General features: G+C 40.6%; 1 protein-coding gene across 1 annotated transcript in view; it reads right to left on the reverse strand.

Annotated features, from left to right (window-relative positions):
* Positions 1–2,684: 2,684 nt before the first annotated feature.
* eipr1 (EARP complex and GARP complex interacting protein 1) overlaps positions 2,685–26,743 on the reverse strand; it is an 81,687-nt gene continuing 57,628 nt past the window's right edge. Inside the window, exons 8-9 of the mRNA XM_072561031.1 lie at positions 22,805–22,972; positions 2,685–3,623 (exon numbers count right to left, since the gene is read on the reverse strand). Coding sequence (XP_072417132.1) covers positions 3,452–3,623; positions 22,805–22,972 — 340 coding nt within the window. The 3' untranslated portion in view covers positions 2,685–3,451. The remainder of the gene's footprint in view (positions 3,624–22,804; positions 22,973–26,743) is intronic.

Here is a 26,743-nt window from a genome sequence, read left to right on the forward strand (position 1 = left end):
GTCTCTAATCTGTGTACACCTCAAATTTTCTCCAGTTTTGTCATTCTTGATGTTTGGTCTTTTTAAATAAACGGTCTTCTAGTTTGTTTGTGGTCATTAAGACTTCTGATTACTTGGGTTTCTGCTCGGATAGTATTCCTTTGTTCTTGTTAAACTAAGCCCTGTAACTTGCGTTCTATCTCATTCTGGACTATTACTGTATGATATATCCCTCCTATCAATAGGATTTCTTTCAGAGATTTCCGATCTCTTTATGGGGATATGTTTGCGCTCCGACCCACTAGCTGACCTTCCACTGTTTTCTTGCCTTCCACCTTTATATTTCATGTTTCCAATTTATCAGCTTAACTTCCTGTTCTTCATTCTGTATGTTCATCCAGCTTTTATATTTTTCAGTAACCTTCCTTGTTCTAATTTAGAAAAGCACATTTCTCCACTGACCTATCCTTTCTGGTAAATATTTGAGTCAACAGTGTGGTGCTGGAAAAGCACAGCAAGTCAGGCAGCATCCGAGGAGCAGGAGAATCGATGTTTCGGGCATAAGCCCTTCATCATTCCTGATGAAGGGCTTATGCCTGAAACATTGATTCTCTTGTTCCTCGGATGCTACCTGACCTATTGTGCTTTTCCAGCACCACACTCTTGACTCTGATCTCCAACATCTGCAGCCCTCACTTTCTCCTGGTAAATATTTGACTTTGGTACCCACTGTTGACAGCTGACCTTTAGAACTAAAGACCTCGTATTGACCATTAGAACTGATCTGTCCATTATCGGGCAAATTGTCAAATGTGGCAGTTTCATCCTCATAGCTGTGCAACATTTGGGTATGAGAAGTACCTGGCTCCTCTTTTTTTTCTTCATAGCTCCCTCAATCTGCAAATTTGCAATCCATACCAAGCAACCTTGAAAAGGGTGTACTAAACAGTCTGATTCCCACACTGAGCAATTAGTATTTTCCCATCTTTACCAATAACCTTCCCCGGAGTGTCTGTTCTTTTAAGTTCCTCTTTTGCAATAAACTATGTTTCCTGTATTGAAACTGGTTTCTAATAGCTTTACATTACCAGCATTAGCTGCATACTTTGAGACTTCAGCTAGAATGAAAGCCTTTCTGCCTGTACACTGTGCATTCAAATGTTCTGAAAAGTAGAACTAATTTTAGCCCGTTCCCAAGTTTTGGGCTGATCTTATGACCAATGGAACTTTAGAATTCCCATCAAACATAAACTGACAGAGACTATCTTCTTCCAAGATTTGCAACAAATTCTTAGTATGTCCTGCATACACTTGTGCAGCTAAAGAATTTACCGTTTAGCTGATCCGCCAAACTTTTATGAAACATTTTGACTATTACTGCACAGTTCTTTTAACATACTCTCTTGTGAAAAGGCTTTCTGCTGCCATATTCATACCTATTATGTTCATATTTACACATACACCTCTGATTTCTTCATGAGCAAATTCCCGGCATTATCAGAGAGAAATGTTGCCATGAGTCCAAATCCAGTTCCTCTCCACCTTTCCTTAACCTTATGCACAATTACTTTCTTATTTTTACTATGTGTTACAGTTGGCTGACAAAATCTGTTTGTTAAATCTAAAAAGTGAAAAATGAAAATGTTTTTTCTTTATGCCATACCTTTAAACCCATGGCCACCACCTCACTGAAATCTCTTGCGAACACAGTCTGACTATAAATTGTGGTGTCCTTCAATATTTCTTAAAAACTTCACATCTATAACTTATCTCCACTATAAGCCTATCATTCTCACTAATTCCATATGCATGCGTCATTTACTAAAAGTTTTGATTTTGTTTAGAAGATGGATGAGCAAATTGCCAATGGAGTTTGAATACAATTAACTTCTAAATTTTTATCCTCTGTGTCAATAACACTTCTTTAATTCGTTCACTGTAAAAATTATGTTTCATTGAATAAATACAATAATGTCCACATTTTGGAAACTGCTAATTTATAAATATTCCGAATACAACAGTCTTGCCATTTTCGAAATCCAGATTCATTTGTACTTTCTTCATCACTGGTCTAATGATAACCAGGGTATTTCACAGAATGCTATAAGCACTGTCAGAAAATGACTGATTGCAGCTATAATAGAGGGAATAATGACTCTTCAAAAATTTTAGATCATCATCAAAACTGAAACTGGTGGAACTCTCAACTTCCTTAACTTTTTTAACTTAATCTGGGTAACATTTTAGCCAGTCCATTTGATACACAGATGTACATTCATTGGCCAATGCTGCTCAATTGAAAAAACTGTGCCCAGTAATACAGTCATTACTGGGCTGAAACTTGTAACTGATATAATGGCATCCCTTTGGTCTTTAGTTCCATCTTCCTTCCTCAATCCTTCATTTCATGTTTGGTTTTGACAGTTTATTATACCATTTGGGAAAGTTCTTGGCATAATGGTACTTTAAATGATACCTGAAACATCGATTGACTACACCCTGAGCATTGCTGGGGATGGGTAGAAACATGCAATACTATTTATCAGGAGATTAAATACGTTGTGTAAAGCCCATGGAAGAAAGATGTTGAAAGTGTACCAGAAAAATGACCAAATCTTTATGAACTAGGTTAAGTTACTGATATCATAGGAATTTTTCAAACACATTTCCTCAGACAATAGTTGTATACGCTGGAAGACAAATGAAACCTTTTAATGTAAATCTTTATTCAGAGTTTCATATGACAGAAACCGTACAAGAGTAATTCAAAATCAAGAAAATAGTGTGGAAATTTCAACATTGATGAGCAGGCTGGACTGGTCACAGGTAGGGAATTAAATGGATAAAAAACACAAACATGTTGAGAAGTTGGTTCCTACCCATCAACATTTAAGTTTTATTCAATTAAGACAATGAGTGGGCAACCATGGGTCAAGTGGCAGGCAGTCAACCTACTCCCAGAAGATGGATTGGCGTGTTGTAGACATTTAGTTAGGAAGCTCTGTATCTACTCTGCTTAGCAAATTTAACTGTTGCCAACCAGGTTTCCCAAGCAGGAGCAACAGTGGCATCAGCAGCAAAGGAAGAATAACATCAGGGAAAGGACAAGTACCTTCACAGGAGTCCTTTCTCCAACACATACCTGAACTAGCAACCCTGTGGTCTTGGTTGGACCCTTCTGTAAGGGTCATGAATCAGACTCCTACTCACTTCAGGGTCCTGGACTGGATTCACCTGGCCCATCTGGATTTCTCCAGAGTGCAACCTGCCCAGTAGGAAGCTAGACCTGACTTCTAAATGTGGAATAAGTCAACATCAAAGACATATGCTGTGGTGTTAACATTTCACAGCACTCAGAGGAACCCAGACTTCTAGATCTACCAATGTGCTGAGGATTTTGCCCTGCCCAAAGCAAATCAGAATTTTAACCTCCCCCCACCCCTTCACCAAAAGAGCTTATTTTGCTGCAAAATTACAACAAAATGCTGTATTTTAATGCTCGTGGTACTCGGTTTATCACCAGTCTTCCATCGTAACTTAAAGATGCAAATAACCATGGATCGGCTGAAGACCATTCAACAGCATAGACACTATCTTCATGCTCTTCGTATGTAGCTATTATACTGTCCTGTAGTGGTTCTTTCCTGTAAATAAAAAAATTATAGCCAAATTCTTTTAGTCCTTATAAGCTGTTTCCAACACAATTTAGAAACACAAACCAACGAGAAAGTTCCTTCAAGTTCATAATATTACATGACACAGTACAACACATAACTAGGCTACACAAATGCAGTCAATTCAAACAAATTGTAGGGCAACAAGTGTAGGATCAAATATTTAGGTTTCTCTTTGGAATGTAGCACAAATTCTGCAGCATTTTTGTGACTTTCATATCAGCCAAAAACCACTGGTGCATCATCTGTCACCATTGCCTCTGTATGGTAGAAATGTCATTTGTACTAATACTTTAATGACTGTGTTTTTCTTATTCATTTATAAACCTACATCACGTTAAACATCTTGCATAAGATAGGTTCTTGTTTCAATTGTGCTTGCTGCAATTTTTGGTCACATTTGTGCCAACCATTATCCATTGTAAACTTCCAAATGATTTTGATTCTACTGCCTTGCAGCAGTTAAAAGAGAAAATAGTAGTCTGTACTGTCCAATACTACAAGGTACCTTTATCATGCAAATTCCTCAAATCTTTCTCCCAATTTCATCTTACTTTTATAGTATTTATCTCATCTCCTTAGACTGGCTTAGGGACAATAGTATGTTTTTCAAACTAGAGTAAAATATGGAGTGGTACATCCCCAGGTATCAGCTGATCCTTTTGATCTATACATGGTAACAGGGCATAACTGAAAGACTGCAGGTGATATGAAACAGAGAAGAGTAGAGGATGTAAAAAATTTTAACAGATTTCAGGAATGTATAGACTGGTGAAATGGACAGAGAGATGGCAAAACAAAAACATGCAGAAAATTATGAAGCAATAAAATTTTGAAGGGGTGCAGGAACAGAGACATAAGTTTCCATACAGAAATTTATGAAGGCAGCAGGACAATTTCAGAAGGTTGTTTAACATAGGAGCTGCTTGCATTTGATTAAAAGAGATATTAAGCACATAGGCACAGAAGCTATGCTTAGCATTTATAAATTATTGGTTGGGTCCCTCCTTCCAATTCTGGCCACAATTTAAAGAGCATATCAAGATCCTGACGAATGTGCAGAGCAGATTTACCAGATTAGCATGAGAATCAAAACAAAATTCAGAAATGTAGAGTGACTAGGGAAGCTGTGGTTATTCTAATAGCAGTGTTTGTTTAAGGAGGGCAATATATGCTGGTCTAGCTACTAGTGCCCACTGCCAACGAAGTGTTTTGAAATGCAGTCACTGTTGTAATGCAGAAAACACGGAATCTAGTTTACACATAGCAGAGTCCCACAAACAACAATGCAATAATGACCAATAAAAAAAATGAAAAGAAAGTGCTGGAGAAACTTGACAGAACTCACAGCATCTATGTAAAGAAAAACAAAGTTAATGTTTCGAGGCCGATATGACTAGACTCAAACTGTCAGCTCTGTGTTTCTCTCCACTGATCCTGCCAGGTCTGCTGAGTTTCTCTAGGACTTTAGTCTTTCAGGTCCCCAATATCGTTTTTTTTTCGTGATAATTATCAGATTTGTGGGGGTTTTCTTGTGTGATGTTACTTGAGGAATAAATATTGGACTGAACATGGGGGTAACTCCTCTGGTCTTCTTCAAACTCATGCACAGGGATCTTTCACATTTACCCAAAAGAGCAATAGGACTTCAGTTTACTGTCTCATCTAAAATATCATTCTCTCTCAGTTCTACACTAGACATTATTATTGATTTGTGCACTCATGCTCTGGAGTGGTACTCAAACCCAAAATATTATGTCAGACTTTATGATTTTGTATATTTAAATAAATGCAATTTGTTCTTTGGTTATATTCACTGTAATTCACATATGTATTATTCTGTGAGCAAAGCAGTAGTGAAGGGAATATTCTCTGGTTACATATGTCATCCTGACAAAAGCTAAATGCTATAGTCCATTTACTTAGTTTAAGATAAAGTTAGTGCTCTGCTGAACTGTGGGACTCTAAAATGCTGACATGAAAAGACATATTAATTCAGGCCAACCTCACCACATAATTTCAACTGCCAAGTCACATGCTTATGATAACACAAACAAAATCCGTCCTTTAGTTGCACCTACATATTTGGTGAGTTTTGGCCAACCACAAGATGAAAATATTTAGATGCAAACAAAATTCCTAGGTGATGCCCTCCTGTTTTTATGGCTTTTGTAGAGGTCCTGGCCTCTCTTCTCAGTTCTAAGAAATATTCAAATTCGTTCAGTCAAAATGGCGCAGTTTTAGCTTAATACATATGTTTAATCATCCATATTACTTTATCAAAACAACACAACATAATCCTGAAATAGCGTATCAGTATCAAGAAAAGAGGACCCTTCACTTTGTGAGATAATTTTGCTTCATTCATTTATGGTCATGGGCATCACTGATAAAGACAGCAATTATTGTGAAGGACTGTTAAGAGTCAACCCAAAATTGCTTTGTCTCTGAACTAGATTTGACAAGGACGCCAAATTTCCTCCCCAAAAGGGCATGAACCACATGGATTGTTACTATACTTTCAAAAGTTACATGGTCATCATTATTTTAATACCCTCCTTTTCTCCCAAACATTCAGATTTATCTAGAGAACGGAATTTAAGTTTTCCAGCTGATGTGGTGGAATTTTATATTAGGTTAGATTGTATTAGATTCCCTACAGTGTGGAAGGTGCATCAGTCAGGGAAATGACTGATGGGTCTGGGTGGCTTAGTCTTCAGAGGGTTGATGTGGACTTGTTGGGCCAAATGGACGTTTAATTCATGATTTTGGATTATTAATGCATCTTTCTAGATTAGTAACCCATTAACAATAACCATTATGCTACCGTCTAAACAGCACACAAGAGTGTTACATTCATTATATTATGGAGGGAGTTAAACATTTCCGTTTATTATAGAATCTAGAATAGTTGAGGCAGGAAAGCAGGCTATCTGGCCTACTGCGTCAATGACTGCTCCCTCAAAATCAAATTCCTCCCCCACCCCATCTCAACTTCTTTACACTGCTTTTTGTTCTCTTCTGATAACTAACTACTTTTGGTTTCAGTAGGCACATATAACAGTATTGCCACCTTTTTTCTCCTTTTTGTTTGCAGTAGAGAGTGGCGGGAGCTGGGCGGAAGTGAAGTCGGAGCGCAGAGGCGGTTGGGAAAGTGAGCGACTGTTATTTAAGTCGGTGCGTTCTAAACGCGAGGTCCTACACAGTAGGGCCTCCCTCCCAACCTCCTCCTCTGACCTAAATTAAAAGTCCGCAGACTTGCACCGAAAAAAAAGGCTCCAGGGAAGTTTCTGTTGAGAAAAGAGCGAGTCTTTAGCTCAGGAGTCTTCGACAAGGAGGTTGAGTAAAGTGATTACGCCACAGTTGAAGAGGTTAAAAACATGACTACCAAGCTGATTCAGTGTGCTACATGCATGATGTGGGAGGTCAAGGAGTCTATTGTATCTGGTTCGTATAATTGTGGAAAGTGTGTACACATTCAGCTTCTGACAGAGCATATTGCAGCACTCATGAAAGAACTCGATGACCTCAGGCTCATCCGAGAGGACGAGATTTTTCTGGACAGGAACTTCAGTGAGGCTATTACACCGACCATACCAGAAGAGAATAGAAGGGAGAAGACGATGAGGAAGGCAGAGAGGAGACAAGTGCAAGAGACCCCAGTGGAAGTACCTGTCAGGAACAGGTTGAATCTTTTGGAAACAGTATATTGGACACTGCTAGTCTGTGAGGTGGGTCAGGTCTGCAAATCAAAAGTTGGCGTGGAGGCAGAGCCGAGGAGTCAGACATTGCACATCACACAGAGCTGTGGTTCTGTGGCAACAGGCGGGATTTGAGGATGGTGTGTTGCCTTCCTGGTGCCAGGATTAAGGACATTGCAGAGTGCAGGAAATCCTCAAGGGCGAAGGTGAAGAGCCAGAGGCGGTAGTACATGTCGGCACAAATGGTGTCGGGAAGAAGAGGAGGGACATTCTACAACGGGACTTCGGAGAACTCGGAAGAAAGCTGAAAAGCAGGACATCCAGGGTGGTTATCTCCGGTTTGCTTCCAGTTCCTCGGGCTGGAGAGGCCAGGAACAAGGAGATAATGGACTTGAATGTGTGGCTGGGGAACTGGTGCAGGAAGCAAGGATTTAAATTCTTGGATCACTGGGGTATACTTTGCGGTTAAGGATAAATTATACAAGAGGGACTGGTTGCACCTTAATCGGTGGGGGACCAGCATTCTGGCAGGCAGGTTTGCCATTGTAACTCAGCTGCGTTTAAACTAAATAGCTGGGGGGGGGGGGGGGGGGGGGGAGGGAGGGAGGGGACAAACTGGAAGTTTAAGAAGGAAATTGAAGGGAAAGTTAGAACAAGAGAAGTCAAGAAAGACAACAGTACCAATGGAGCAGAAAATTCAAAAAGGGATCATGCCGTAAGGTTGAGTGAAATAGGGATTGATAGCAAGGGTGAGGGCAGTACCAAATTAAAAATATTATATATGAATGCATGAAGCATTAGAAATAAGATGGATGAGCTTAAGGCTCATTTGGAAATTGGCAGTTACAATGTTGTGGGGATAATGGAGACGTGGCTTCAAGTGGACAGGGCCTGGGAAATGAATATTCAAGGCTATACGTGCTATCATAAGAACAGACTGACTGGCAGAGGGGGTGGGGTGGCCCAGTTGGTAAGGAATGACATTCAGTCCCTTGCGCGGGAGGACCTAGAATCAAGGGATGTAGAGTCAGTATGGATAGAGCTGAGAAATTCTCAGGGTAGAAAGACCCTCATGGGAGTTATCTACAGGCCCCCAAACAGTAGTCTGGATGTAGGGTGTAAGTTGAATAAGGAGTTGAAATTGGCCTGTCGCAAAGATATTACTACAGTTGTTATGGGGGATTTCAACATGCAGGTAGACTGGGAGAATCAGGATGGTATTGAACCCCCAAGAAAGGGAGTTTGTGGAGTGCCTCCGAGATGGATTCTGAGAACAGCTGGTGTTGGAACCTACCAGGGAGAAGGCAATTCTGGATCTGGTGTTGTGCAACAAACCGGATTTGATCAGGGACCTTGAAGTGAAGGAGCATTAGGAGGTAGTGACCATAATACAATAAGATTTAATCTGCAATTTGAAGATCCTAAGAGGAGGCAGGGGTGGCCGTGGCTGACGAGGGAAGTTAAGAAACATATAAAGTCAAAACAGAAAAAGTATAACATAGCAAAGATGAGTGGGAAAAAAAAAGAGGACTGGGAAGCTTTAAAAGAACAACAGAGGATAACTAAGAAGGAAATACGCAGAGAAAAAATGAGGTACAAAGGTAAACTGGCCAAAAATATAAAGGAGGATAGTAAAAGGTTTTTTAGGTAAGTGAAAGGAAAAAAAATGGTTACGACTAAAATTGGGCCCTTGAAGACTGAAACGGGTGAATATATTGGGGGAACAAAGAAATGGCAGAGAGTTGAATTGGTACTTCAGATCTGTGTTCACTGGGAAAGACACAAGCAATCTCCCAGAGGTAATAGTGGTTGAAGGACCTAACTGAAGGGAATTTATACTTGCCAGGAAATGGTGTTGGAGAGATTGTTAGGTCTGAAGGCTGATAAGTCCCAGGGTACTGAAGGAGGTGGCTCTAGGAATTGTGGATACATTGGTGATCATTTTCCAATGTTCTATAGATTCAAGATCAGTTCCTGCGGATTGGAGGGTGGCTAATATTGTCCCACCTTTTAAGAAAGAGGGCAGCACGGTGGCACAGTGGTTAGCATTGCTGCCCCACAGCGCCAAAGACCTGGGTTCAATTCCCGCCTCAGGCGACTAACTGTGTGGAGTTTCCCCGTGTCTGCGTAAGTTTCCTCCGGGTGCTCTGGTTTCCTCCCACAGTCCAAAGATGTGCAGGTCAGGTGAATTGGCCATGCTAAATTGCCCGTAGTGTTAGGTAAGGGGTAAATATAGGGGTATGGGTGGGTTGCGCTTTGGCGGGGCGGTATGGACTCATTGGGCCGAAGGGCCTGTTTCCACACTGTAAGTAATCTAATCTAATCTAAAGGAGGGAGAGAGAAAGCAGAGAATTATAGACCAGTTAGTCTGACCGCAGTGGTGGGAAAGATGCTGGAGTCAATTATAAAGGATGAAATTATGACTCATTTGGATAGCAGTAACAGGATAGGTCAGAGTCAGCATGGATTTATGAAGGGAAATCATGCTTAACTAATCTTCTGGAATTTTTTGAGGATGTAACTCTGAAGATGGACAAGGGAGATGCAGTGGATGTAGTGTACCTGGACTTTAAGAAAGCCTTTGATAAAGTCCCACATAGGAGGTTAGTGAGCAAAATTAGGGCGCATGGTATTGGGGGCAAAATACTGACTTGGATTGAAAATTGGTTAGCTGACAGGAAACAAAGAGTAGTGATAAACGGCTCCCTTTCGGAATGGCAGGCGGTGACCAGTGGGGTACCGCAGGGATCAGTGCTGGGATCGCAGCTTTTCACAATATACATTAATGATATAGACGATGGTATTAAAAGTAATATTAGCAAATTTGCTGATGATACAAAGCTGGATGGCAGGGTTAAATGTGAGGAGGATGTCAGGAGATTACAGGGTGACCTGGACAGATTAGGTGAGTGGACAGATGCATGGCAGATGCAGTTTATTGTGGATAAATGTGTGATTATCCATTTTGGTGGCAAGAACAGGAAGGCAGATTACTACCTAAATGGAGTCAAGTTAGGTAACGGGGCAGTACAACGAGATCTAGGTGTTCTTGTACATCAGTCAATAAAAGCAAGCATGCAGGTACAGCAGGCAGTGAAGAAAGCTAATAGCATGCTGGCCTTCATAACAAGAGGAATTGAGTATAGAAGCAAAGAGGTTCTTCTGCAGCTGTACAGGGCCCTGGTGAGACCGCACCTGGAATATTGTGTGCAGTTTTGGTATCCAAATTTGAGGAAAGACATTCTGGCTATTGAGGGAGTGCAGTGTAGGTTTACGAGGTCAATTCCCAGAATGGCGGGACTATCTTACGCTGAATGATTTGGAGCGACTGGGCTGGTACACCCTTGAGTTTAGAAGACCGAGAGGGGATCTGATTGAGACGTATAAGATTATTAAAGGATTGGACACTCTGGAGGCAGGAAGCATGTTTCCGCTGATGGGTGAGTCCCGAACCAGATGACACAGTTTAAAAATAAGGAGTAGGCCATTTAGAACAGAGTTGAGGAGAAACTTCTTCACCCAGAGAGTGTTGAGTGTGTGGAATGCTCTGCCCCAGAAGGCTGTGGAGGCCAAGTCTCTGGATACTTTCAAGAAAGAGTTGGATAGAGTTCTTAAGGATAGTGGAATCAATGGTTATGGGAATAAGGGAGGAACAGGATACTGATGGAGAATGATCATCCATGATCATAATGAATGGTGGTGCTAGCTCGAAGGGCAGAATGGCCTACTCCTGTACCTATTGTCTATTGCCCTCTCCTCCACCTTCCAGGCTCCTATTAGTGTCCTGTAAAAAGCTATTCATTGATTTCTAGTTTTATAGCAAAATAACTTCTAGTCTCACTTCTTTTCAGACAAATCAAACCTAAAGTGCTATCTTACTTTCCTGTAAGGGCACTATTCTGTGCTGTTTTCTGTGGACAGTAACAGCCAGCATTCTCAGTGACTCTTCAATGTCTTTGACTACCTCAGAGTATTTTATTCACAAGATTTTCACTTCAGAATAAAGAACTGGGGCCAATTAATTTAAGTTTTTCTCTTATGTATGGATATTTTACAAAGTAAAGAACAAAATGACTGTAAAACTACGTTAATACGATGTCTAGAATCATAGAGATGTACAGCATGGAAACAGACCCTTCAGTCCAACTCGTCCATGCCGATCAGATATCCCAATCCAATCTAGTCCCACCTGTCAGCACCCGGCCCATATCCCTCCAAACCCTTCCTATTCATATGGCCATCCAAATGCCTCTTAAATGTTGCTATTGTACCAGCCTCCACCACTTCCTCTGGCAGCTCATTCCATACATGTACCACCATCTACATGAAAAAGTTGCCCCTTAGGTCTCTTTTATATCTTTCCCCTCTCACCCTAAACCTATGCCCTCTAGTTCTGGACTCCTCCACCCCAGGGAAAAAAGACTTTATCTATTTATTGTATCCATGCCTCATGACTTTATAAACCTCATAAGGTCACCCCTCAGCCTTCGATGCACCAGGGAAAACAGCCCTAGCCTATTCAACTCTATAAACATAACTCTAGTATTTCAGAAACAAAATTAAGGCAGATTCAGTCAAAGACACATTAGATACAAAAGAATTCTTCCCCTTTATGCCAGTGAGTACTTCAGCATTGGTTCTGAATCATAAGGGTAAGTTTCAAGTTTCAATCCAGAAACTGACTGCTTTACACATGGCGACATTTCAGTGCAGTACTGACTCAGTGCCATAATAACTTACAGATCAGATATTATACCAAGGCCGGGACTACCTGCTTAGGCAGCTGCCACTATTGAAAAGTTGCCGTTGTGTTCTGATCAATATTTATCCCTCAATCAACATAAAACACATTATCTAGTCATTCCCACATTAGAGATTAGCATATAAAGTTAAAGCACATGGGGTTGTGGGTAGTGTACTGATAGAGGTAGAGAATTGGATGGCAGACAGAAAACCAAAATGAAGAATAAATGGCTCATTTTCCAGTTGGCAGCCAGTGACTAGTTGAGTACCGCAGGAATCAATGCTTGGGCACAGAGAGTCACAATAAATATTGATTTACATGATTGAACGAAATGTAATACCTCCAATTCTGCAAGCTGTGAACTGTGAGAAAGATGCAGAGATACTTCAGCGTGATTTAGACAAATTGAGTAAGTGGGCAAATGCATGACAGTTGAACAATAATAAGGATAAATGTGAGGTATTTCACTGTGATCACAAAAACAGGAAGACAGATTATTGTCTGAATGGCAAGAGATTCGGAAAATCGGGAGGTGTTACGAGACCTGGGTGTCCTTGTACACCAGTCACTGAAAGAATGCATCAAGTTGCAGCAGGCATTGAAGAAGGAAAATGATACATTGGCCTTCATCACGAGAGGATTCGGAGTACAGAAGCAGGGGTATCTTGCTGCAATTGTGGAGGGCCTTGGTGAAACAACACCTAGAGTATTGTGCACTTTTGGTCTCCTTATCGGAGGAAAGATACTCTGCGATGGAGGGAGTGCAGAGTTGATTTCTGGGATGGCAGTAATGATGTTGTGGAGGAGAAATTAAGTCAGTTAGGATTGTATTCACCGGAGTTTAGAAGAATGAGATGGAATCTCAGAAACCTATCAAATTCTAAAAGGACCAGAGAGAGTAAACAAGGAAGGATGTTCTTGATGACCAGAGAATCCAGGACCCACAGTTACAGATTTACAGAGTAGTCCATTTCAAACTGAGATGCGTAGAAATGTCTTAACCCAGAGAATAATGAGCCTGTGGAATTCCCATCCACAGAAAGTGGCTTAAGATAAAACAGAATATTTTTCAAGAAGTGCTGAGATATAGTTCTTAGAGTTAAAAGATTGGGGAACTGGGAACTGAGTTTGATGATCAGTCATGATCATTTTGAATGGTCGAGCAGGCTTGAAAGGCCAAATGGCCTGCTCCTATTTTCTACATTTCTATGTTTTCCTTTGTTGCTGAAATGAAATAGCTAAACCTTGCTGACAACGCTGAACACGCTTTCAGTGTATGGGTTCTGGGACACTCCACAAATATATAAGAGGTTACTTAAATCGAAGTTATTTTTACCTTTTTGGTGTTTAGTTACAGTTCATAAAGTACTTTTTAATGTTCTAAACTATCTGTCAAGTATTACTTTCAAGTTGTGATACAGAAAGCAGCTTCAAATAATTAGAAACAAAATACCAATGCTGGAAATACATTTTAGTAACAATGTTAAACACAATTCACAAGTTTCATGTCTTCGAGATGATTCAGACACTATAGAAATCAACGCAAAATACAAAACAAGTCACATTTTACGATGAATTCATGCATTTCTATCAGAGACCAAAATGTATTGTAGTTAATTTAATTATTATTGTTAAATGTTAAACAGTTCAGTAAAACTTTGGTTGAGGTTGTCTCCTTTAAAGATGTCATTCAGCAGTAATCACAGATGTCATCCTCAATGATCAACAGAATTGAACTAATTACTATTAGCAAAAGAATTTTATTTACAATTTTTGCATCTTTAATTAAATTTTCTCAATTATATTATGTCCTTCAGGTAAAGAAATCTGTCATCCTTACCTGGTCTGGCCTACATGTGATTCTAGACCTGTGGTTGATTCTTTATCACCCTCTGGGCAATTAGGGATGGCAATAAATATAGGTTGAGCCAGAGATGGCCACATCCCGTGAATGAATAAAATCATACTCATTTAATAGTAGTTAAATATACTTAGGTTGAACCATCAAGAATTGGTTCATAAAAACTTCAAACTGTTAACTCACCAAATATGGTGACACCTTTTATCTTCTAAGCATATGAAAATCAATGAACATCTAATACAGAAGATATTTCTGACCCAATAAACTAAAACTTTGAGAGTTGGGCAAAACTAACTTTGTGATATTGGATATGCTTGCTACCACCAAATATTCGGTTGTCTCAAATGTTTTCTGGTCATCCCATCAGCGTAATACCATATACATTAGTTGCTAACAGAAGCGAAATGGGCTTCTTGAGATTAATCCTTATGCTGAATTCGCTTGTTCAGATGTTACTTTGTTTGGAATATCATGAGTACAACTGATTTGTTCAGTGGTGGAAATTTTTCCAGAAGATGTTTACAATTTTTTACTAAGTACTCAAATCCATTAAGAACTGGATTGATACAATCTCAACTCATTTAACATTGTTCTGATAGAACCAGATAGAAGCAGTCACATTGAAGTTCAACACAACATCAGAGAACAGTATTCAATACACTGAAGAAGTTTATAAAATCATGAGGGGAATGAATAGGACGAATAGTCAATGTCTTGTCCGCAGTGAAGTTGAATCCAGAACTAGAGGACATAGGTTTAAGGTGGGAGGGGAAGGATTTAAAAGGGACCTAAAGGTGACTTTTTCCACACAGAGGGTGGTGTGTGTATGGAATGACCTGCCAGAGGAAGTGATGGAGGCAGGTACAATTACAACATTTAAACGGCTTTGGCTGGGTATGTGAATAGGAAGGGTTAAGAAGGGTATGGGTCAAATGCTGGCAAATGGGAATAGATTAAATTGGGACATCTGGTCGGCATGGTCGAGTTGGATGAAAGGGTCTGTTTCTGTGTCGTACTAAGTTAGGCATGAATTTAAAAAGGAGGTCCTTAAGGGTAGTAATACCAGGATCACTCCCACTGCGATGTGCTAGTGAGGGTAGGAATAGGAGAATAGATCAGATGAATGCATGGCTAAAAGCTGGTGTATGGTAGAAGGATTCACTTTTTTGGATCATTGGAATCTCTTCTGGTGTAGAAGTGACCTGTACTAGAAGAATGGATTGCACCTGAATTGGAAGAGGACTTACACACTTAATGGTAAGGTTCTAGGATGTGTTGCTGAACAAAGAGACCTTGGAGTGCAGGTTCATAGCTCCTTGAAAGTGCAGTCGCAGGTAGATAGGATAGTGAAGAAGGCGTTTGGTATGCTTTCCTTTATTGGTCAGAGTATTGAGTACAGGAGTTGGGAGGTCATGCTGCGGCTGCACAGGATGTTGGTTAGGCCACTGTTGGAATAGTGCGTGCAATTCTGGTCTCCTTCCTATCGGAAAGATGTTGTGAAACATGAAAGGGTTCAGAAAAGATTTACAAGCATGTTGCCTGGGTTGGAGGATTTGAGCTAAAGGGAGAGGCTGAACAGGCTGGGGCTGTTTGCCCTGGAGCGTCGGAGGCTAAGGGGTCACCTTATAGAGGTTTAAAAAATTATGAGGGGCATGGATAGGATAAATAGGCAAAGTCTTTTCCCTGGGGTGGGGGAGTCCAGAACTAGAGGGAAAAGGTTTAGGGTGAGAACGGAAAGATATAATAGAGACTTAAGGGGCAACTTTTTCACGCAGACGGTGTTACATGTATGGCATGAGCTGCCAGAGGAAATGGTGGAGGCTGTACAATTGCAACATTTAAGAGGCATCTGGATGGGTATATGAATAGGAAGGGTTTGGAGGGATATGGGCCGGGTGCTGGCAGATGGGACAAGATTGGATTGGGATAACTGGTTGGCATGGACGGGTTGGACCAAAGGGTGTGTTCCTGTGCTGTACATCTCTATAACTCGAAGTGAGTCAAACAGTCAGGGCAAGCAGGAACAAAGCAGAGAACAAGGTAGGACTGATAACTTAAACTGTAGTTATTTCAACGCAAGAGGTCTAACAGGGAAGGCAGATAAACTCACGGCATGGTTAGGAACACGGGACTGGGATATTATAGCAATTACAGAAACATGGGTCAGGGATGGACAGGACTAACAGGTTAATGTTCCAGGATACAAATGCTGCAGAAAGGACAGAAAGGAAGGCAAGAGAGGAAGAGGCAATGGTGTTTCGGATTCAGGATAGCATTGCAGTTGTACTGAGGGAGGGTATTCCTGGAAATACATCCAGGGAAGTTATTTGGGTGGAACTGAGAAATAAGAAAAGGATGATCACCTTATTGGGATTGTATTATAGATCCCCTCATAGCCGGTGGGAAATTGAGAAACAAATTTGTAAGGAGGTCTCAGTTATCTGCAAGAATAATAGGGTGGTTCTGGTAAGAGATTTTAACTTTGCAAACATGGATTGGGACTGCCATAGAGTTAAGGGTTTAGATTACATGACATTACATTCCCTACAGTGTGGAAACAGACCCTTCGGCCCAACAAGTCCACACCGATCCTCCGAAGAGCAACCCACCCAGACCCATTCCCCTACATTCATCCCTGACTAATGCACCTAACACTATGTGCAATTTAGCATGGCCAATTCACCTAACCTGCACATCTTTGGATTGTAGGAGGAAACCGGAGCACCTGGAGGAAACCCACGCAGACATGGGGAGAATGTGCAAACTCCACACAGGCAGTTGCCCAAGGTGGGAAATGAACCCGGATCCCTGGCGCTGTGAGGCAACAGTGCTAACTACTGAGCCACGAGGAATTTCTAAAGAGGGTATAAGAAAGTTTTCTGAGTCAGTATGTGGATGTACCTACTGGAGAAGGTGCAAAACTTGACCTACACTTGTGAAATAAGGCAGGGCAAGTGATTGAGGTGTCAGTGGAGGAGCACTTTGGGGCCGTGACCACAACTCTATCAGTTTTAAAATAGTGATAGAAAAGGACAGACCAAATCTAACAGTTGAAGTTCTAAATTGGAGGAAGGCTAATTTTGACTTTCAAAAGAACTTTCAAAAACTGATTGGGTGCAGATGATCACAGGTAAAGGGATGGCTTGAAAATGGGAAGCCTTCAGAAATGAGATAACGAGAGTCCAGAGACAGTATATTCCTGTTAGGGTGAAAGGAAAAGCTGGTAGGTGTAGGGAATGCTGGATGACTAAAGAAATTAAGAGTTTGGTTAAGAGAAAGAAGGAAGCTTATGTCAGGTATAGACAGGATAGATCAAGTGAATCCTTAGAAGAGTAGAAAGGCAGTAGGAGTATACTTAAGAGGGAAATCATTGGGCCAAAAGGGGACATGAGATAGGTTTGGCAAATAGAATTAAGGAGAATCCAAAGGGTTTTTACAAATATATTAAGGACAAAATGGTAACTAGGGAGAGAATAGGGCTTCTCAAAGATCAGCAAGGCGACTGCTGTGTGGAGCCGCAGGAAATGGGAGAGATACTAAACGAGTATTTTTCATCAATATTTACTGTGGAAAAGGACATGGAAGATATAGAATGTGGGAAAATAGATGGTAACATCTTGAAAGATGTACATATTACAGAGGAGGAAGTGATGGATGTCTTGAAACGCAAAAAGGTGGATAAATTCCCAGGACCTGATCAGGTGTACCCTAGTGCACTGTGGAAAGCTAGGGAAGTGATTGCTGGGCCCCTTGCTGAGATGTTTGTATCATCAATAGTCACAGGTGAGGTGTTGGAAGACAGGAGGTCGGCTAAGGTCCTAGGGAGTGTTGCTGAACAAAGAGACCTTGGAGTGCATCGGAGGCTGAGGGGTGACCTTAATGAGGTTTATGAAATCATGAGGGGCATGGATAGCATACTTAGTCAAAGTCTTTTCCCTGGGGTGGGGGAGTCCATAACTAGAGGGCATAGGTCTAGGCTGAGAGGGGAAAAGAATAAAAGGGTCCGAAGGGGCAACTTTTTTATTCCAGGATGGGACCATTCGCCACAGCAGATTTGCCGCAAAGATTAGCCACTGCCCTTTGACCGCCAAGGACGCTTAGCCACCACATTTTGGCTACTGAAGATGATTCCGCAAATAAGCAGATTCGCCACCGACGATTAGTCACTGCCCTATGCTTTATTTCCCCATGATATGTGGTCGGTCTATGAGACAACAATAAACGATGAAAATCGCACAAAAAATCACGCTGAAGCCACTCATCGGAAAATTGCTTTTGAACTCGGAGCTCACCACCCAACCATATGGAAATTTATTGGAACGTTAATGAAAGTGCAAAAGGGGCGAGATTTATATATGGAACAGCTGATAGCGGATTACCCACCACAAATAAAGCTAAAAAAAAATCGAGAATCAGATGATAGAATAACAAATATTGTTCTTGAATATGGTGAAAGAGATTGTTTGGAATATCTTAGAGGAATAGCTTATAACTATCAAATGAACTAAAAAATTTCATTGTTTAATATTAATGTGAGATTTTACTGCCATTATAAAATTTTTTAAAATATATTTCCTTTTTCTGGTTAAAGTTTGTAACTCATTTTTATATATAAACAAATAAAATGATATTTATTTTACCTCGTTTTTATCAATATGTAGTATGTAGTTGTATAAGTAAAGGGGACTGAGAAGTATGAAAGAACAGGCGGGAGGGAAAACGATCAGTACATATATATATTTCCGGTGGCGAATAGTCTCCAGAGGTCAAACGACCCCAGTGGAGAAACGCTAGTGGAGAACTGGCTGTGGCTAATCATTGGCAGCGAATCTGCCGTGGTGAATCGTCACCAACCCTTTCATGCAGAGTGGTGTGTGTATGGAATGAGCTTCTAGAGGAAATGGTCGAAGCTAGTACAATTGTAACATTTAAAAGACATCAGGATGGATAAATGAATAGAAAGGGTTTAGAGGTATATGGACCAAATGCTGGCGAATGGGACAAGATTAGATTGGGATATCTGGTTGGCATGGATGAGTTGGACCGTAAGGTTTGTTTCCATGCTGTACATCTCTATGACTCTAAAGTCCTGCTCATCCAATCTTAAATATGTAAATCTGATGCAGTTTTGCAATTTTCACAAGGACAATAATTATTCTATTAACTTTACAAACTGAAATTGAAGTAAGTGTTATTATATTTTTGGAGTTTGTTCACTGGGAGTAATTTATGTTGTTCCACTCCTCACATAAGGCCTCCTGCCCAAAATAGTGCTGTCATGACTTTGGAACTATACTATTATATATTTTCTACAGAAGGCTAATCTGTCTTAAAAATGGACTCAGAATCCTGCAAAGTGGCTTCCAGGAGTCACATGACTGTCTTTGTTGATGCACTTCAGCCATAAAGGCAGGCAGGCTAATGTGTTAAATTTGTTATTTCAGCATCAACTGCGAAGTATGACATTTCGAATTTGATTAATCCTTGGAAACACAATAGGTTCTTTTGAAAGTGCATTAATGCAAAGCTTTGAGAAAAAATATCAGAGATTGGAAGGACGTCAGAAAGAACCAGCACTGATCTAGGAAGGAAAGTCAAAGTTACATCATAGCCATTTTAAGATTGATCTGTTTACGTCAGGCTATGAGACATCATTTTAATCAGAATCCATCAGTGAGAACTCTCAAAGCGACATTTCTCAGCTAAAGGAAAACAAAAGAGGGATTTCAGTATCTATTACAATTCTGCTTCAAAGAATCCAGGCAATTTGCTAAAACCATATGACTTGAGGAACAAATACACTTCTCACTCTTGGATGTTCTTGCTCTACCTACTGATGTGTTTATAAAATTATAAGACTAACTAGTTACATACTTGTCTTCATTGTGATTATCTTCATAGTCATTTAAATCACCATCATCATCTACCAGATAGCCAAAGGGCTCTTATGAAATGGAAACCATGGCAAGGATAACTCTCCTGCCACTGCTGGCACTCAACACCAATTGATCACATGAATGATTACATCAGATACTCCATATCCTACATACAGGTACAAGCTGCCTCAAACTATTCAACTAAAGTAATCCTCAGAGTGGCTGAATTATGACATCAAGTTTCCAACCCCTTCAACTCATATTTAAGAAAGTAATGATAGCAGACCAATCTTACTTTTATCTTTAGAAATATCATGTATCTGTATCTATTTTTAATCTTTGTGTTTTAGCTAATAACTCTTTGTGAGCAATTTTGGACCCCATATCTCAGGACTTATACACTTAATGGTAAAGTCCAAGGGAGTGTTGCTGAACAAAGAGACCTTGGAGTGCACATTCATAGATCCTTGAAAGTGGAGTTGCAGGTAGATAGGATAGTATGCTTTCCTTTACTGGTCAGAGTATTGAGTATAGGAGTCGGGAAGTCATGTTGCGGCTGTACAGGACATTGGTTAGACAACTGTTGGAATATTGCTTGCAATTCTGGTCTCCTTCCGATCAGAAAGATGTTGTGAAACTTGAAAGGGTTCAGAAAAGATTTACAAGGATGTTGCCAGGGTTGGAGGATTTGAGCTATCGGGAGAGGCTGAATAGTCTGGGATTGTTTTCCCAGAGGCTGAGGGTGTGCTTACAGAGATTTACAAAATTATGAGGGGTATGGATAGGGTAAATAGGCAAAGTCTTTTCCCTGGGATCAGGGAGCCCAGAACTAGAGGGCCTATGTTTAGGGTGAGAAGTGAAAGATATAAAAGGGACCTAAGAAGCAACCTTTTCACACAGAGGGTGGTATGTGTATGGAATGATCTGCCAGAGGAAGTGGTGGAGGCTGGTACAATTGCAACATTTAAGAGGCATTTGGATGGGTATATGAATAGGAAGGGTTTGGAGGGATATGGGGCAAGTGCTGGCAGGTGGGACTAGATTGGGTTGGGATATCTGGTTGGCATGGACGGGTTGGACCGAAGGGTCTGTTTCCATGCTGTACATCTCTATGACTCTATGAAAGATACTTTGGTCCTGGAGCAGGTCCAGAGGAGGTTCATGAGAATGATCCCGGGATTGAAAGGCTTAACATATGAGGAATATGTTGAGGACTCTGGCACAATACTCAATGGAGTTTAGAAGGATGAGGGGGGATCTGATTGAAACTTTCAGAATACTTAATCACCCAGATTTTGGGAAGATGTTTTCTTTGGAAAGAGATATGAGGACCCGAGGACACAACCTTAGAATAAAGGGAAGACCTTTTAGCATGGAGATAAGGAGAAACTTCTTTAGCCAGAGAGTGGTGAATCTGTGGAATTCATTGCCACAGAAGGCTGTGGAGGTCAAGTCATTGAGTATATTTAAAAGAGAGATAGATAAGTACTTGATTGCCAAGAGGATCAAAGGTTATGGGGAGAAAGTGGGAAAATGATGTTGAAAAACCTTATCAACCATGACTGAATGGTGGAACGGACTCAAGGGGCCAAATGGCCTAATTTCTGCTCCTATGTCTATGGTCTCTCTTTTTTAAAGCTTACTAATTTTCAGCAATACTTGTGGAATTAATTAATTTTTACCTTGTTTAAGACTAAAGCATTGTAGATGATTATTTCTAAATTGGAATACTCAAAAAAGTTAAAATAGACCTTTGCAATGTTATCAATTTATAGTTCACAGGCCAGTTGGTGGACAAGCCTGGGGTGATTTTGATAAGTGGTGATACAGCGATAAGATTATTTCTTCAATTTTCCAATTCAAACTTGCCACTAGCTGAGCTGTGCATTGAGGGTCGAGTCTATTAAAGTCACTTAATTGTTTTTAAAACTACATTCTCCCCAAGCTCTTATAGAAATGCATAACAATTGAAACAAAAAAAACTGGCATGCCATTTAGATCTAGTAATATATTCCTCAGATTTCAATGCTGAAGTGACGAACTTTATAACATGTTTTCCAAAAAGCAGTGAACCCAAACTTTTTAAACCAAGTGTTGGATATTTGAAGCCAGGTGCTATAATTTTAAATGATATTTTTAAAAATTCTTTCACAGTGCAGAGTGTCACTATTTGGTCATAACGTGGAGGTGCAAGTGTTGAACTGGGGTGGACAAAGTTAAAAATCACACAACACAAGGTTTTAGTCCAACAGGTTTATTTGGAGGTACAAGCTTTCGGAACATGAGGAACATTACCTGACAAAGGAGCAGTGCTCTGAAAGCCTGTACTTACAAATAAACCTGTTGGACTATAACACTACTTAGGTTAACATTAGTCATGATTTGGAGATGCCAGTGTTGGACTGGGGTGTACGAAGTTAAAAATCACACAACACCAGGTTATAGTCCAACTGGTTTAATTGGAAGCACACTAGCTTTCGGAGCGACGCTCCTTCATCAGATGAAGGAGTGGCGCTCCGAAAGCTAGTGTGCTTCCAAATAAACCTGTTGGACTATAACCTGCTGTTGTGTGATTTTTAACTAGGTCAACATTAATTAACCTTTCCTTATTACCCTCTAGAGGGTGATGGTGAGCTGCAGTCTTGAACTACTGCAGTACATGTGGTTTGAGTACAATCACAACGCTGCTGTAAACAGTGGAACAAAAACTGTGCTAATACTGATCTTGTTCTTTATAAATCTGTTAGCATTGATTACCCAACCTTGAATGCCTTGAATCCAGTAATAGTCAACATGACAATATGAAACTGGGAAAGGAGAAATATTTCCTCTGGGTTTCCAGTCCTGTCCCAAGGCCACTAGGTTAGATATTGACGTGAAACAATCTATTAACAGTACTACACAGAGTTTCTCATATTGGTACATGTTGATGTGTTTGTAAAATTATAAGACAGTGACCGGTTACATACTTGTCTTCATTGTGATTGTCTTCGTGGTCACTTAAGTCATCATCATCCACCAGATGGCCAAAGGGCTCTGATGAAATGGAAACCATGTTGGAAAGGATGACTCTGCTGTCACTGCTGGCAGTCAACACCAATTGATCGTGTGAATGGTTATATCGGACGCTCCATACCCTGCATACAAATATAATATAACATTCAATCCACATGTACAAATTAAACAAAGTGCTGCCACTGAACACTGATAAACAAAGAGATAGTTCCAAAGCCATCTAGGTCCTAGTTTGCACTGTTCCCTCACAACAAATCAATCATTATTTCGATCAAAGTCAGTCACTATAGCATGAAATTATTTCGTGGCTGGCATGCCTGAAAAGACTTTCTCCAGACTGGGCTGAATGTCTTATTAACATCATTCTTGTGAGCTGGAGATGCCGAGCGGGAAGCTCATTAGTTTGGCGCATTACATAATCGACTGGCCCAGGCTCCGAGCTAGCTTACAGGCTCTGGGAAGCTGAGTCAGGCAGCAGCCAAGCTGACAGCATCTGCAGGGACTGTTGTAGTTCAAGGGAAGCAGTCCAGCTCACTGGTACCTATACTGAAGCAAGTTTAAAAAAAAATTGTCCTCACTCACTGACTTGCTGTTAAATTTACAACTGGGGCACGTAAAAGACTCTCTGAAAGAGCCAGCTTCCAATTTGGAACTTAGCACACTCTGAATTAGGGATGCATTTTAAATTTATCATACTATTAATCATTTAATACCTGGCAGACTCATCTTTTCTCCTGATTTCTTTCCATATCAGAAAATGTTATGTGTATTTGTAAACAATATTTTTATATTGTTGCTTATTTGTCCACTGTAACCTTACAAATCCTGCAAGAACTTGCAAGGCAGCGATTTAAAAAAAACATTTCTGCTCATACTTTGCATTATTAATTATAATTTATTTTTCAGTGCCAGAAGATCTCCCATTTCATCACTCATCTGTCACTGGGAACCCGTATGTAGTTTCTAATGTTTTTCTAAGTCCTATTCCAACCTAAACGTTACAACCATTTGCCCATTACTCAAAAGCAGCACGTTTATTGAAGTAATATATCAAATAACAGGCACAGTGAAGCTATATATCCCCTCAGGTGGAAATACAAAGTACTAATAGAACTGTAATTATATCTTAAGCAACTGACTTTGTTCTTCTACCCTTTACCAATTGATTCCCATTCTCAATTATCTCCTTCCAGTTGTTTACACAATTATATACAAATGGTTGATTTGTTATGGCACAAGAACGTAACCAAAGAACATGGCCAAAGCCAAGGCCTAAAGTCTTCGGCTAACTGATTCTCTTTCTGTTGTCCCTTTCCTAAATCTACCTTTCTTACTTTCTTCTGTGCCGCTTCACTGCATTAATCTTTTCTTGTGCATTTATCTGTAATATACTACTTCTCCTGCCGTTTAGGTGAGATATATGTTTTAATTGGCAGGGAAGAATACCACAAATGCTTGCAGCTTGCACCTGAGGTGATGCAATAAGAGAGAATGGGGGCTTCAACACACTCCTTTTCATCTTTTCCTCCAAATGCTTCCACCCTTATTCCCCTGAAGTGCTGTTTCCGTGCACCTTCCAGTGACGTTCCTATTATGGCCTTTTGTGCTTTCTCTTCACTCTATCATCTATCTTGCATATAGCCTACTGTTTCTCCAACATCATCCTTAACTGTCTATCCACAAATCCCCCCCCTACCAAGGATGGCTGCCGAAAGTTACCCTCCACCTTAAATCAGTGTTTAAATACTCCCTACACTTCTTTCCATTTGCTTCCTTCAAAAAAAAACTTTGATTCCTTTCAAGCATGTTTTTGTTGAAAAAAAAATCAAATTAGAATGAAGTAAAAATCTCCATATGCCTTTCTGTGTCTTTGTCTCCCTCTTAATTATTAACAATTAGTTCTGCCTGAATAGTACATAATTAATATGTACATTTCTATCAACAAAACAGTGCTTCGGCTTCTTTTGGAATTCTGCATGCAATTCTGGTCTCCTTCCTATAAAAAGGATGTTGGGAAACTTGAAAGGGTTCAGAAAAGATTTATAAGGATGTTGCCAGGTTTGGAGGGCTTGAACTACAGGGAGAAGATCAATAGACTGAGGCTGTTTTCCCTGGAGCGTCAGAGGCTCAGAGGTGACCTTCTATAGGTTTATAAAATTATGAGGGGCATGAAGAGGATGAACAGACAAGGTCATGTCCCCAGAATTGGAGGGCTTAGGTTTAAGATGAGAGGGAAAAGATTTAAAAGGGATCTACAGGGCAACGTTTTCACACAGAGTGTGGTGTATATGGAATGAGTTGCCAGCGGAAGTGGTGGAGGCTGGTACAATTACAATATTTAAAAGGCATCTGGATTGGTATATGAATAGGAAGGGCTTAGAAGGGCCAAATGCTGGCAAAAATGGGACCAGATTAATTTAGGATATTGGTAAGCATAGACAAATTGGACTGAAGGGTCCGTTTCTATGGTGTACAGCTCCATGACTCTTGGAAAATTACTTGTCTCAACATTCAACTGTGTTTGTTTGAGTTGAATATCTTCCACTGTTAAAGAAAGGCAGATTTACCATCTCTGAAAAAAGAAAGGTACCATAATAGATAATTCAACCAGTGGAGTCGCAGGTAGATGGGATAGTGAAGAAGGCGTTTGGTATGCTTTCCTTTATCGGTCAGAGTATTGAGTACAGGAGTTGAGATGTCGCATTATGGCTGTACAAGACATTTGTTAAGCCACTGTTGGAATATTGCGTGCAATTCTGGTCTCCTTCCTATCTGAAAGATGTTGTGAAACTTGAAAGGGTTCAGAAAAGATTTACAAGCATGTTGCTAGGGTTGGAGGATTTGAGCTATGGGGAGAGGCTGAACAGGCTGGGGCTGTTTTCGCTGGAGCTTAGGAGGCAGAGGGGTGACCTAATAGAGGTTTACAAAATTATGAGGGGCATGGATAGGATAAATAGACAAAGTCTTTTCCCTGGTGTCAGGGAGTCCAGAACTAGAGGGCATAGGTTTAGGGTGAGAGGGGAAAGATATAAAAGAGACCTAAGGGGCAACCTTTTCATGCAGAGGGTGGTACGTGTGTGGAATGAGCTGCCAGAGGAAGTGGTGGAGGCTGGTACAATTGCAACATTTAAAAGGCATTTGGATGGGTATATGAATAGGAAGGGTTTGGAGGGATATGGGTCGGGTGCTGGCCAGTGGGACTAGATTGGGTTGGGATATCTGGTCGGCATGGATGGGTTGGACCGAAGGGTCTGGTTCCATGCTGTACATCTCGATGACTCTATGGCATTACTATTGTTCTTGAAGAAGGGCTTATGCCCGAAACGTCGATTCTCCTGCTCCTCGGATGCTGTCTGGCCTGCTGTGTTTTTCCAGCACCACATTTTGCAGCTCTGGTCTCCAGCATCTACAGTCCTCACTTTCTCCCAGTGTTATTAGAAGTCAGTCCAAAGTGCAATTAATGCCATTCCCAATTAGTTTCAGTGAAATAATTATGCTTTGTTTTCCCTTTTGCTATCAAGGGCAACACCTTCAATTTATCACCCAGCCACCTCGCCCTCCCCAACATACACCCTCAACCACTTGTCATGCCCAAGAAGAATCATTAGGCTGAATTTCATATGATATTATTGGCTGTCTTCCTGGCCCAACCCAGCATGTTCCCACACATCTTCGAGCTCACCAACATTATAGGCAGGGTAGGCAGGCACTGAAATCAGCAACCTGTCCACCATATGTAAATAATATTAAGGGACAGTTGAGGTTGTTCAAAGTGTTATGGTTGAGAGCTGGCCTGGTTCTTCCTGGCCTGCCAGCTGACGATAAGCAAAACATACTGCAACTTCAATCTTAAAACAGGTACAGAAATATTAGCAACTTCAGTTTACTATGTT

This window comes from Chiloscyllium punctatum, chromosome 3 (genome assembly GCF_047496795.1).
Source record: "Chiloscyllium punctatum isolate Juve2018m chromosome 3, sChiPun1.3, whole genome shotgun sequence".
Classification (NCBI taxonomy): domain Eukaryota; kingdom Metazoa; phylum Chordata; class Chondrichthyes; order Orectolobiformes; family Hemiscylliidae; genus Chiloscyllium; species Chiloscyllium punctatum.